The sequence below is a fragment of the Mizuhopecten yessoensis genome, unplaced genomic scaffold (assembly GCF_002113885.1).
Source record: "Mizuhopecten yessoensis strain PY_sf001 unplaced genomic scaffold, ASM211388v2 scaffold9887, whole genome shotgun sequence".
Classification (NCBI taxonomy): domain Eukaryota; kingdom Metazoa; phylum Mollusca; class Bivalvia; order Pectinida; family Pectinidae; genus Mizuhopecten; species Mizuhopecten yessoensis.
This window is the reverse complement of record NW_018408272.1, coordinates 339,874-355,132: the sequence shown is the minus strand read 5'-3', so window position 1 is coordinate 355,132 and position 15,259 is coordinate 339,874. Positions and strand designations below refer to the sequence as shown.

At 35.2% G+C, this 15,259-nt stretch overlaps 2 protein-coding genes across 2 annotated transcripts in view; one reads left to right on the top strand and one right to left on the bottom strand.

The window, feature by feature from the left end:
* Positions 1–4,855, bottom strand: part of LOC110458980 (high affinity choline transporter 1-like) — a 14,850-nt gene extending 9,995 nt beyond the window's left edge. The window contains exons 1-3 of the mRNA XM_021510993.1: positions 4,728–4,855; positions 1,744–1,942; positions 715–822 (exon numbers count right to left, since the gene is read on the bottom strand). Of these exons, the coding sequence (XP_021366668.1) occupies positions 715–822; positions 1,744–1,921 (286 nt within the window). The 5' untranslated portion in view covers positions 1,922–1,942; positions 4,728–4,855. The remainder of the gene's footprint in view (positions 1–714; positions 823–1,743; positions 1,943–4,727) is intronic.
* A 264-nt stretch (positions 4,856–5,119) lies between these two features.
* On the top strand, positions 5,120–13,501 carry LOC110458979 (zinc finger protein 480-like). The gene is made up of 2 exons (XM_021510992.1): positions 5,120–5,205; positions 9,993–13,501. The coding sequence occupies exon 2, from the start codon at positions 10,306–10,308 to the stop codon at positions 12,658–12,660; it is 2,355 nt and encodes a 784-aa protein (XP_021366667.1). The 5' UTR covers positions 5,120–5,205; positions 9,993–10,305; the 3' UTR covers positions 12,661–13,501.
* The last annotated feature ends 1,758 nt before the right edge of the window (positions 13,502–15,259 follow it).

Here is a 15,259-nt window from a genome sequence, read left to right as displayed (position 1 = left end):
TTAAAGACTTTGGTATGTCTCGGCCAGGGGACAGAACCCAAAGCCTTCCTCACAGGGGCGAACGCTCAACAAATGGCCAAAAGTGAGGCATTGTCAAGGGAGACATTAGGAAGAAGAAAGTTATTTAGAAAGGAGAGAAGAGATAAGGTCCCAAATTTAGTCGCCTCTTACGATCATGCAATTGGGGGCAGCAGGTACAATTCTTACGCCCTACCTGCAGGGACTACATTGCTTTACTAGATACCTCCTAAGAAAGTAATTAATGAATACATGTTGAGACATTGCTTTACTAGATACCTCCTGTGAAAGTAATTAATATTGACTGAAAACATGTTGAGACATTGCTTTACTAGATATGTAGAGGTTCGACTAAGAGTGACCAATGATTTATCAAATTTTTCAAACTTAAGTAGATTAATTTTCAAATAAAATTACAGCAAACTTTAGCAAGCTGTTTTTCTGTCTTTTAAAAATATGAAAAAAAATACTAACATTTATTACATAGCAAAAGTTGATAAAATGATAAACAAAATTAAAGGCGAACATTCAATTCAAAATGGAAGCTCAATATGCATACCAGGTCACAAGATTTTACAATGTCTATGAAAGACAAATATATTCCAAATTTGACACATTTTAAATTTGATTAACAGAAGTTAGTATTTAACCTGGAACATTATAAAACCAGACAACTAGTTACACATATGTGTGTACCTATGCTTAGCCCAATGAAGATTCCAAATGGAGCAAGTGTCCATACGAGTCCTCCAGTCGCTATTGATTCCGCTGTTCCATTTATGTAGCCTCCTCCCACGGTAGTAGCTGTGGTAAATAAAATAATAATTGTATAAAGGTATACAATTAATGATACTGAAGTAACAATGGATGATAGTCTATTTCAGCATCGAAATGCTTTCAGTTGTCATTCATAGGCAATATGCATGCAATAGGTCATGCATGGCATATTTATTAATGCTCCTTATTTGTGATTTTATCTCTAAATTTGGGTTAATTGACCCCTAAGTTACCATTTGTCGGTAATTATACAGGTCATGATGATGAAAATGCAGGAGATTTGAATGAACAGTAACATGTGGGTTACAACACCCAAACACAGGTTGACCCACACAATTTCTGGCAATTTGAATTGGCAGGCCTGATTTAATAATTAAAAAATTTAACATTGAAATAGCAATAAACTAACTACATTAACAAAAAAATGTTATAATGAATATTTCATAACTGACATAACCAATCCAAGTTTCGAATGCTTATTTTGCACAGATTTTGCTCAAATTTGAACATTGTACAAAGTTACACATTGGCATTAAAATTGAAAAATATGTAGGCCAGTTATTTTGTGGTAATGAAAAATTGGTCAAGATGGATTGATGACCAGCATCGTAATTACAAATAGGAGACTGGTTGTCCTCATCATACATGTATACAGTAAAAACTCGTTATAATGCCCCACGTTTAATTTGTTACCTTGTTTACCGCAAACATATTTCAATGTCCCTTTTTCTCATATTTTTAAGAAATCCTTAAATACATTTCCCAAACTTTTTTGCCATATTTTCTTTAAAATACGAAAAATCGGAAAAATGGTGGCAGTATAATGAGGTTTTTCATTTGTATCTAAATACAATTATCTATTCAAATTAACACCTTTCATAACATTATTTGATTTGCATGATACACAAGAAAATTAACAGAATTTTATAACTGTATTTATAAATGTACCTGTCATTGTAAATACTCCGACCACAGCTCCAATACGGCGTCCCGCAACTATGGAGGTTTCAAGAGTATCAGGTCCCCCATTCCTCCACTTCTTCCTTTTGGCAGCATAAATTCCGACCAGAAATATAATCACATAGAAGATGAGGAGAACCACCAACCCTGGGACGTTCAACGACATACTCAACGCAGTAATAACAACCTGCAAAAACGCAAAATGAAAAATCTAAAATTATATCATGAATAATTAAGGTTGGTGCAGTTTTTATGCATTATGTGCTCCAGATATGAACTTAATTTCTATGCTGTTAACCACGTCCTTTACTTAAATAGAATGAATTAAAATTCTTTCCCGTGCTTTAAATAAATGCAGTTTTATTCTTTTCTATTTTTTCCCCCTGCACAATGCTACGATATATATCATGATTAACTGTACAAATTCATATTCAGACTTCCAGCCCGCAGTTTGATTTTGAAAACTTAACTAACCCAGCCTATATTTTTATATATAGTAGCTATATATAGCGCTTTCACATATATAACGGAACAAGGGTATATCGCAACACACAGCTAGATCGCATAGCATACATATCATACAGTGCTGAAATATCATTATTTATTGAAACATATTTCAAAAGCTTTTTTCATGTATTTACTTGGTGTTTTTAACTTTCATCCTAAAAGATATGCCAATAACCATTAACTAGCTGGCTATTACTAGAGGAGGAACTCAGTTCGTAATTGATAGCTGGTTTAACAAGATTCTTAAATCTGTGTGATCCATATTATATTATGAGTTTGATAGCATTTTGACAAGTTTTTTTTTAAAATTCAGATAAACATTTTATAACAAGAAACTCCCAATGGCAATATGGCTGGATTGCTTCAGTTCATTTCCATGTAAAGCATCTGATGTGATCAGCATCCTTAAAGATCAATACATAATCCATGCAAGTTTATAATTAGTTGATGTAGGACAAGTAGTAACTTGTTAATTAACCTCAACCAATCTTCTTAACCTGGTCACTGAAGCAAAAAATGTAGGTCACAACTAGCATTCAAAGCGTCGCATGTGATAAGCATCCTTAGATACATAAGCCATGCAAATTGAGTTGATGTACAACAAGTAGTTACTTAGTAACTGACCTTAACCAAACTTCTTAACCTGGTCACTGAAGCAAAAAATGTAGGTCACAACTAGCATTCAAAGCGTCACATGTGATAAGCATCCTTAGATACATAAGCCATGCAAATTGAGTTGATGTACAACAAGTAGTTACTTAGTAACTGACCTTAACCAAACTTCTTAACCTGGTCACTGAAGCGGAAAATATAGGTCAGAACCAGCATCCGAAGCATCGCATGTAATAAGCATCCTTAGATACATAAGCCATGCAAGTTTAGTTGATGTAGGACAAGTAGTTACTTGGTAAGTGACCTAAACCAATCTTCTTAACCATATAGTGCAGATGGGGCCTGACCTCGAGCTCAACCAATCTTCTTAACCTGGTCAGGTGTAGGTCAGAAACAGCATCCGAAACATCCCATGTGATTAGCATCCTTAGATGCATAAGCCATGCAAGTTTAGTTGATGTTGGATAATTGATAACTTAGAAACTGAACTTGAATTAACCATTCTTCTTAACCATAGTGCAGGCAGACAGACCGGAATCATCTATTTAAGTCCTGATTGCGTTGCAATCCGGCCAAAAATGAACTATAGCCTATAATGATTTACATTGATATGTACCTCATTGTAATATTTATGGGATGGAAATGAAAGAACAATGTCCTTTTAATTCCTAATGTTCAAAAGAATGTTGTGCCTGTATTTCACTTCATAAATAATTTCAGTACCAATAATAAAATTGTTTAGGTAAGCAGTATGCGCGTAACTGTTACTCAAATTAATATAGGATTATAATTATTACCCATATGAGAGTATGTGCCAAACCTATATACTACATCCACTACGGATAGAAACCCACGGATGACCCGGTCTATATATATACATATAGTCTATATCCATTTTCCGCTACGTACTGTATGCACCACAGTTAAACTACGGATAGATCTAGAGACTAGTTGACAACGAGGAGTGATATGGATTGCTACGGTTTGGCACAGTTTAGTTCAGAATGACACCTGTTACATATATACTATGCACTACAAATTAACACTGGTTCGCTATGATTTTAGTACGGGTTAGCATATATATGATTAAAACGATCTGGCACAGATTAGTACAAACCATAACGATCGAAGCCCAATGTACAGTACCTACCCCGCTAGCAATCTGTATACAATCTCCTGCACTTGCATGTTTTCATTCCACAACTTAGTTTTAGTTTGGATTAGTACAAGTATGTTGTTAACTGCAACTAACCGTACAGATCCTTAGGGACTTGAGGCCTGGGATGTTCTACGAATAAGTACGGGTAATTACGGTTTATTACAGACTACAACGGATTATGTTCTACTGATCCGTGGTGAATTTCAAAAATTATCACGGATATACAAGTACTACTACGATTAACACAGGATACAATACACACAGCTACAGACCACTACAGATTGCCACGAATGATGCAGGATAGTATCTGTGGCTAATCAGTGGGGTCCGATCCGTGAATGTGTGACCGTTGCATTACAAGTGTCAGCTGTAGGGAATTTCAATCTGGAGAGCCAAGGGTCATGGCTTTGAGTCCCAGCGAAGGCACTCTCTCTTTTTTTTGGGGGGGGGGGGGGGGGGCCCCCCCCCCCCCGGGGCATCCGATGCGATTTTTTTTTTTTTTTTTTTCCCCAAAGAGATCATATGCATACGATATATCGGATTACAGACAATACCATTTTTAGTTGGTTAGTGTTTTTATAATGACATAAACATCAAAACATGCAAGCGATCACCACAGATATGTGGACAAATCGTCTAGGTTCATTCTGTACCCGAGTTCCATGTCATACAATAGTTTTATTATAAAACTCACGACATGTTGGCAGAATCTAGTTTTCCCTTCCTTCAACAACCAATACTATGCATTGTCATCTATCAATGTTAAATTATTGGTTCATCTGCTCATCATCTCAACATGCAACACGTTTTCAAAACCAAACGTCTAAGAGAGCTTGAGTATGTTAGAAACTAAATGGGAAGAGTAATATTTTCCGGATAATTTGTTTCTTAGTATTTCTCCTTTCCTTTTCCAATTTGGCAGAATTGCTCAGACATTTTTGAAATTTTCTTTCAGTTTACAAAGTTTGCAAAAAAATAAATAAAAAATAATCAGAGATCACCTCGAATGTTACACGAAAGGTTATTTCCGGATATTTTATAATGATGGTTCACTATATTGTATATTAGAATCAAGAGCTCATTTCCGGATTGGACGCCTAAGGGAAAAGAAACTGACAAAGAATTAAAGCAGGATTATAGTTCTTGCAGAGAGAAGAATTTCTACACAATATGTAGGTATTATTCGTCAGTTATTAAGAATTATATTTACGTAATGTTGTTGATGTTGGAATGGCATACATGTACGCAATGTGTAGAAAACTTCACACATTCATCAACATCTATGATCTAGACTGTTTATAATTTGCAAGTTACTGATTCAACAAGACCCCTGAATGATAAGGCATTAAGGCTGATGTCTTCATAAAAAATCTCACATGATATATATAACATGTCTATCTCTTTCAAGATACTTGTTGAACCTTAACCGCCTTAGTACGTTATGGTTCAGAAAGGGAAGCATATTTCGGAATGTTTATTGTTCGGCGACTTCTAATTAGATCTAGATCAGGGGGCCCGGGGACTGTTTTAGTAGAGAGATGTCAAGTTTCCTCTGACCCTAACACCAGACTTTAGACATTTTGACAGATCATATATGTTTAGTGTGGGGCAAGAGCACACTTCTATATGAAACCATGGAATTTATCTGACTCCATTTGGTATCGGAGAGTAATTATGAAGTGCTGACATCAACATAAATCATTGGAGTGTATACGTCTTATCTAGAAGATTTCCAGACCACCTCTTTTTGTTGATTATATTTTTAATCACTCTATTTTTTTTTACATAACCTACAAAATGTCATCGCTCAGTTTGGAAGTTTTGTGTAATAGGACGAGGAAAAGTGATAAAGATAGTGCTGGCACCGGGGCTCGAACCCGCGACCCTTGGCTCTCCAGCCCGATGCTCTACCGCTGAGCTAAAGGGAAATTCCCTACAGCTGACGCTTGTAAGGCAACCTAATTAATCCACATCTTTTACATTTGTACAATAGAAACCCAAGGACTCTACTGATGAAATATAGCATGTGTTGTAGCCCGAATTATTCTTACGTTTTATCGACTTTTTTCATATCAGTCTGTCGTTGATTAACGTCAGTACTCCGGCCCTCTATGATATGCGGGAAATAAGCGACCCGCGCCTGGGTCGCTCTTCAAACTGATATTTTAGAAACAAATTGTCACTTTTCACACACATGTTGCGCATGGATAGAAAGATGACTTGACATAATGTATAATATTCCCGAGTTCAGTAAAATGGTATGATTTCATTATATTGCTGAAGTAAACATTTTTTTTTATTTACATGCAAGATTTAAATATGTCAAAATGATGGTTCGGGATGAATAACTGAGATAGGAGAACCTACTTACAGTTAATTTATATTATATAATGCATGGTATAGAAAAAAAAGTGGCCAAAGACATTGAGTTGTACAATGTAAAAAATAATTCACGAACGTTTTTCTTTTTTATACTTGTCAATGCATATACACTTTATGAAAACAATTGAAAAGGGATATTCATCTCCTGAATATTCCTTTTTACAGAAAGGTTTGTCCCTTGGTTGAGGGAAGGTTTAGCCCCGTTCCATTTGTACCGGTCACATTCTGGTAATAGATATTTCCTGGTGTCTATATAAATAATGCTGAGTTGCCAACAAATATTTCTTCATGGAAATTCTGAATATTGGCATGTGTGCAATTATCTTCTGATGATGAATAATAACTGATACAATAAGTTTCAACACAGACTTAGAAATCATATTACTTGGTTTCATAGTGCGGTAAGAAGTTGAGTTGCCAGACGTTGACTGCTTGTTTCAAAACCGCCAGGCACTATTTTTAACAGGGTTTTCCCAAACAATTCAAGTGGTCAAACTGCGTTTGGAACAGACTATCACTATTGGGATAGCAAGGTAACACAAGTGGAAGTGCATACCACACATGCATCCTTTTTTTTTTGGAAATTATGCATAAATATCAAATAGCTTCAATTGGGAGTGGGGCCCCATTACTGGGCCAAAAAATCCCCAGAAAAAAACACTGGAAGATCACATAAAATAAAGTGATATTGATAACAGAGGCTGCATTACATAGATAAAGCAGGAAAGACAGTGATTTAAAAAGACCTGATTTATGTCAACCCAAAAATATCAGCAAATGTGACACCCAGTAGAAAATATTGTTTAGGCCAAACAAAATATATTAAGTGTTTCCGGTAACCCTTAAGCTACCTACCATAGTTTCTAGTGCCTACCCGAAACTTTTGAAGTTAATTTTCAAAGAAGCACTGTTAAAGTCAAGATCAACCTCCTAGGCTATATAAACCATAAAAAATTGTTTGTTGAAATTAAATTTGTTAACAATCTTCTCCTCAAGTTCCATAAGACCCAGGGTCATGATATTTGGCCAGAAGGTACCTGGGATGAAGTGCTATAACAATATTCATTAAAATGACATTGACCTAATTTCAAGGTCACAGGGGTCAAACTTCAAACAACAATATCCTAAGAACCATTCGGACTAGAGACATAATACTTAGGTATGTTATGTAGACTAGCAGTACAACTTTAAAGTGCTAGTTGGGGGTCAAAGGTCAACATGGGTTAAAAGCTTTAACAAGTTTCTCAAGTTCCATAATACCCAGGGTCAGGCTATTTGGCCAGTATGTACCTGGGATGGAGTGCTATACAGTTTACGCATGATACATGGGTATTTTATGTACAGACCAACTGTGTGAATCGCAATTCACATACATAGGTCTGTGAATAATGAAATCATAATTAGTAGTACATGACCTGTTAAAAGGGTTTCCCTAGTGAGAGTAGATCCTGGATTTTACTTTTATTTAACCCTTTATTTTCACCCCTAGGTAACTTGTGTAGACTCTACCATACATTTATCTGGATGAGTTCATGATGGTCTGCGGTGGTGAAAGGGTTAATATATTGAAATCTTTGACAATATATATACACAGTGATTTTCATTTCTCAGTTTTACAGCCGAATACAGGGTGTTTCCCTTAGCTAGAAAAAGTTTTGTTTCCCCAAAAGGACAAAAAATATAGGAATATATGTATATAATATACTATATAAGACAGCTTTTTATCAACATGTATCATCAGCCCAAGGGGTCTTTTAAAAAAAAATATATATAAATTAAAAGCCTGCATATAATATCCAGCATATTAAAACTTCATAACTAGACAATAATGAATATTAATGAGCATGACGATCACCAGTCATAGCAAGTACATGTATTACATATAATTACATTTCTCTTCTCATATTAGCCTGGACTGATCTATTTTGTAGTAATTATCATTTACACAAAGGCCATTATCTGTAAATTCTGCATAACACTAGCTAATAACACTAGACATTAAATCTAAAATTTGTCAGCCTTTTGTCAGCATAATTTGGAAGGCAGAACACATATTCTGTTGTTAAATATTCGACAGTGTCCTAAAGTGAAACGGAAAGTTCTTGACTTGCCACAAACATGCAATACATACCTTGTGGCATTAGGATACTCCAGTTTGAATCAGATATGGAAGTTTCTACATTATTTTAAAAAAAAACAATACAGTAACTCATCTTAACCTCAATTTATGGCAGAGTTTATTTAAGTTACATAGGGTGAAAGGGTTAATAATTTTTCTCCTGTGACATGGTTTGGTTTGATGTCAGGTTTATGCATACACATATATATGAACATACATGTATATATTTGCTGGTTTAATTTAAAGGGAAATAACTCTACTCCGGATTTATCTGACTTTGTGCCAGGAAGAACAAAAGTATATATGTTTTCTAATGAAAGAAAACACCTGCTGGTAGAGAATAATTTTACAGTCACGATAATTAAAAGCCAAAAGAAACGTAATGATAGAGATGACTACAACTCTGGTTCTGTTTCCACATTTATCACAGTTTGATACAATTTTACTGGGATCTAATATAAATCCTAGTTAGATCCAGATGGGATATGAAAACCTGCCCAGTTTCCTGGTTTGATACATAGAACTTTGGATTGTAACTTGATCTCAAAATCTTGATGGGTTTCCACGAAGATCTAGGTAGTATTAGGATTACATAAAATAACTAGTAATGTTATGGTGTATTATGAACTTGGAAGATATCCCATGAAAATAGTTAGAAAATTTCGAATACTCAAATATTGGATAAAACTGAGAAATGTATCGTATTCTAAGGTCATGCTATGATGATAAGCTTTGTAATAATGACATTTGGTTAATGAGTGTAAAACAAGAATTATACAGAATTGGTCTTGGAAATGTGTGGGAATCCTCCAGTTTAAATAAAAGCACTTTTCATATTATAAAAGAACGTCTTTGTGACATATTCAGACAAGAATGTTTTGAAAAAAATCAATCTTCTCCTAAAGAAGCATTGTATCAATATGTGTGTGATTTTGGTCACCAGTATTATTTATCAAAACCTGTAAATATAAATTATTTAAAACAAATATGTAAAATTTGAATGTTTGCACATAAGTTAAATATTGAGTGTGGCAGATATAATAGAACTGAAAGACAAAACAGATTGTGTTCAGTATGTGACCTGAATGATGTTGAGGATGAGTTTTATTTTATTTTAAAATGGCCTTGCTATATTGATATAAGGTTGAAACTAATTAAGAAATATTATGTAAGACATACAAGCATGTATAAATTAATTCAACGGCTTACTTGTGAGAATGTATCCGACATTAGAAATCTTTAATACAAGCAAACAAAAGGAGATCTGAGCTGATTGCTGGTTAGTGTTCACTCTCCACGGTGTGTGTGTAGGTGTGTGTGTATCATATTGTATGTTGTCTCTGTATTGTTTTGTATATAAAATGTATGTTATAACTGATAAGTCTACCGACTTAAAGTAATAAAAAACTTGAACTAGGTCATTTTCTTTAGTATGTAACATTTCTTTCTCTGTTTCAGGTGAACAAAACTGATGCTCACTTCAGATAAGATTCAGGAAGACATATGGACAGCCTGGAAACAAATGTGGGAAAAAATGGAAGATTATGACGGAAGACATGTAGGATCCCATAGCAGAGTCAGCACTCTGCCTCATGGCCAGTGGATGTGATGGATCTGAACATATAAAAATGCATAAAGATAAAGAGAAGAAAAAGACGGTTTACCTTTACCTTTCTTATTGATCATTATAGTGTTGAACAAACAATAACCTAAGACAAATAAACACGGAAACTTTTCCTGTCTGTTGTAAGGATTTGAATTGTCAGTAACCATGGATAAAGAAGAAATGGAAGCCTATCTTGACTTTTCTTTAATGGCAGAAAGAAATCAAAAACAACCTATGAACTTGAATCAGATTGATAAAAATGCTGACGACAATAATCTGAAACAGAATTGGAGTGAAATAAGTGAACTCAGTGGTAGTGTTGCAACAACCCGAGGTCTTGATTTAACAAGTGAATATCTCCTCACAAAATCTGCCTCGAATGTTCAATACACATCCGAACATTTTCTTTTGGCTTCGGAAGGGCAGGGAAATGAAGAAACAAAGGGAAGTAATTCAGGCATTACAAAAATGGAAATTGGAAGCCTCTTTCAACAGGTCAACCAAGAAAAACCTTTAAAGGATGGTGAAATTTTATCAAAAGCTGTTGACAGTTCTCCAGTATTCAGCAGACAGGAAGAAAATGTGGACGATAGAAATGTAAATCATAGTCCTTGGAGCTATAATGATGAAATTGTGGTGTTGAATCTTTCAAGGGGAGAAAAAACTAACCCAACCACAAGCTCTGCAGACAACATTGTTGTTCAGTTTGAAAGTGATCTTCAATCAAAAACAGAAATGCATCTGAACTTTATACAAAGGGAACAGAATAACTTTAACTCATCATTCCTGTGTGATCAGAAAAATCAAAAATCTGAAAGTGACACAAAACCACCAATTTCACAAAAAAAAATATTAGGGGATTTAGAGCAAGGCAAGGGAGATAATCAGACATGTGAAGGCATTGACAATGTTGAAGGGCCTTCATGTTCCAATATGTTAGACCAGGGAAAGGGATGTGACTCTGATCAACATTGTGAAATAATACAGAACAAAGCTGCTTCAGAGATAAAATTTCATGCTGATGATGTGGCTGTTGAACGAAGCATTTACGTCTCAAAGGAAAGTACAGTGGCGATGAATGGGAATGACCTTTCAAGGCCTCAGTTTGACCTTTCCAATGACCTTTCCAGGGCACAGCTTGTAACATCAGAGAGAGACTACCCCGTAAAGACACCGATTAAAGTCAAGTCTCCAATCAAAATGACATTTAAGAAAAGGAAATACAAAGTAGAAAACATGTGTAAAGGAGAAAACAAAGCAGATACATTAGTTCAAGACAACAAGAAATTTTGTCACGAAAAATTGATAGAAACATCCACAAGTAACGACAGTGATTACGATGTTGATCATGATGGTCTTGTCGAAGAGAATGTTCCATTGGACTACTCAATGCATGCTACACTTGTCCGTCAAAACTTGTCAAAGAGTGGCACAACAGATCAGGCTTCTACAAAACAGCTCAGTGACACTGATGCCAATACAAGTGATCAGGATCAGGAAAGCTTTTGCAGTTCATTGAAACTGGTATCTGTCAGCGAAGTGGAACAAAAAAAATCTTCTGGAAGCCGATTAAAATCAGAAAATGAAAGTAGTACGGAAGACGAAATAGTAGAATCTGATTCCAAGGAAGAGGAAACCGATCAGAAGGGAATAGGACAGGTGGACAACTTTGTGTTAGAAAGGTTAATAAAAAATTGTCAGGAAAAGAAAAAATCGAAAGTGAAAACAACTGGAAACAGTAATTCAAAAGTTAAGGTCTTTAACTGTGATACATGTTCAAAGACATTCACCAGAAAGTCAACATGGCGACACCATGTGAAAATTCATGTAGACGACAAGTTTAAGGAATGTAAAGTTTGCGGTAAAAAACTAAAATTTTCCGGCAATATGTTATCTCACTTGAAAACTCACACTGGTGACAGACCTTTCAAATGTGAATTTTGTGAAAAAACTTTCACCCGTGCTGCCAGCCTGTACACCCACGTGCGTTCTCACACGGGGGAGAAAGCTTTCTTGTGCGAAATTTGTGGGAAAGGCTTTGCAGACAAGAGCCATTACCGCAGACATTTAAGGATTCATTCCGGCATCAAACCATTTAAATGTGACGTTTGTGAAATGGCTTTCACTCAGAGCTGGAGTTTAAAGTCGCATATGCTCTGCCATGCTGAAGAGAAACCACACATCTGTTCCTTCTGTGGTAAAGGCTACACACAAAAGGCATACCTGGAAAGTCACGTCCGTTCACACACTGGTGAGAGACCCTACAGCTGCGAAACATGTGGGAAAAGTTTCAGCGACAGTAGTTGCATGAGGCGTCATGCCAAATCGCACCTCGGTGAACGATCGTTTGTATGTGAACTGTGTGGCAAGGCGTTCGGACGGGGTTGGAATCTGACCGTTCACATGAGAATTCACTACGATGATAAAAGATATGAGTGTTATATTTGTGGTAAAGCATTTGTACAGAAGATCAATCTTGATAAACATATTCTTACTCATCCTGTTGAACCATGTGATTGAATGATTTAAGCATACTGTACACTAACATTTATTTGTGTGTGATTTATTTTCACAGTAGATAGACCATATTTTCTTAAAAAGTGCAAGTGACTGATTCATGGTATGTTTTCTCTGGTCTTAAATTTGATTACTTGAATGGAATTGGAATAGTCCATTATGAAATGGCAGAGGTGAATGAGTTAAAGGGAAATAACTCTGCTAAGTTCTTTTAAAGTTTATTGTATGTACTCCAGGTTTATCAGACTTTGTGTCAGGAATAGCGAAAGTAGATAGACCATATTTTCTGAAAAAGAGCAAATTAATCATGCGTTTACATGTATCATAGTATGTTTTAATTTCTTTGGTCTTAAATTTGATTACATGAATGGGTTTGATATCAATTACTGCAAAAATAAATACAACAATACATTTATTAACGATGTGAATATGAACCTGTGACCTGAGGCTAGAATACTCGACAGCGTAAGCTTCATCTTTGATATTTACACATGACATATCTGTGTATCCTTTTTAAAAGTTGAGATATTGAATTTAAAAGATGAATTATATATAAATGGGTCTGTACATATTGCATTTATCCAGCAATACGCCCATGCTTGTTAATAAGCGCACTGATATCTATTGCAGTTCAATAACAATGCTAACAAGTGCTATTCATGGTCCTATAATCAGCCATCATAGATACTCAAGGGGTTATATATATATGGTCACTTTTGCTCTCTGCACCACCAGAAGATGTTGCAGCGTAATTGAATTGCACACAACTAGTTATTTTTATTAGCTCACCTCGTCTGTCGCCAGTCAACTTTTTTCTTTAAAACACTACTAGTCCTTATAATTAACGGCTTAGAGGATTTTGACCAAAATTGGTCTGGAGCATCATCAGCCAAAGGGTTCTCAGTTTTGTATAAACAGATCCCGGAGGGTATGGTTCCCCTGGGGGCAGAGGGGAGGGCCCTGGCAGATAGGGGGAAAATTGGTAAATCTTCTTCTAAACCAATAGAAGGATTTTGACCAAAAATGTTCTAGAGCATCTTTGGACAAAGAAGCCTCAAGTTTGCCCAATAGAGGAAATAGCTCAGGATGTTTTTTCTCCTATTATACAAGATAAGGGATTTAAACCAAATGCAGTCTGAAGCATGCTTATATATAATTACGCACAACAGAATCAATTTTGTATAAACTGAGGTGTGTGGGCCCCTTTCCATTAGAAGAAATAGAGGAAAACATTAAATATCCCTATTCTCCTTCTGTACAGTTGAAGGGATTTTAACCAAACTTGTTCTAGAGAATCTTTGGTAAAAGGGAATTTAATATTTATAAATGGAAGATATGCAACTTTGTTTCTTGTACTCCTTTGACAAACTTCAGTCCTGTATGGTACTTAGCAGGTTTTAAATTGAAAATTAAAATACCAGGTGAGCTATTAAGGCCCCTGGGCCTCTTGTTAGTTTCCTGGTCTAATATTCAACAAGGCGGCGCACACTGAGCCTTTGAATTTGTCATGACATGTTCCAGGGGTGCAGAGAGTGAAAGTGAGCGTATCAGTCCAACTTCCTATTTTGAGTAAGAGATCGTGTGTTTTGTCCCGATCCAAGGCTTATTTGAGGATAAATATGGAAGTTTGTTTTAATCATTAAAAAGATCAATTGAATGCGTATTTGATAGCTTTTTTGACCTGATACCAAAGTAATCGAGTGTCTTGCAAATAACAACTGAAACACAATTGATCAAATTATTCATGCAATTAAATTCTTTTTAAATAACATTTTGAAGTGCATCATCATCCAAAATGACAATCTTCATAAAAAGTAACAGTTGTTCTAAAAACTGTTTATTTGTTGTCTCCATTAATTTACAACATGAGCTTAATGACTGGCTTATTATACTTATGCTTCACCAATTGATTAGGTGAGAAACATACTAGCTTTATTAATTCCTAGTCAATAGCAATGTAAATAGTTTCAGCATCAATGTGTTTTAAACTCTTAATTATATTTATATTAACTTTATTTTTATTCACGTTGATCTGGATTTCTTTAAGTTTCTTTTAACCTTAGATCACAGATATTAACAAAATGCATACTGGTTACCATCTAACCTATCCTGGCCAGTTCCATAAAAAATACATTACACACTGTTCTTGAGAGGATTGAAGTAATTCTATTTACAGGGATCAATCTAGATTTGATTCACTACCGTTTATGGGTAGTTTCCCCTACAGAAGAAAATTCCCGTTCTTTGAAATTCCCTCTGTGTGCTTCAAAATTCCCCCATTTCAACAAGAAAAAAGCTGGTTTTTATTCAAAATATTTACCCTATATAAGTTTTCTTTAAAGTTCAACAGTTAAAATGCATACTGCTGCATATATGCATTTTCTCCACATAATTCAAACAAAAGTTCTACAATTTTTAGCTTAAAAAATGTTTAAAAATTAAAATATACTGCACACATGTATGTCGGACAAAACATTATATTTTACCTTTATGAGCTAGAGCCTTGTATCAAAATTTTAATTTCCCCAAAATCTGAAAAAATGGTAATTTCCCCTAAAACCTAGATTGATCCCTGCTTTAGCTATCACAGTTGCTGCAGGAG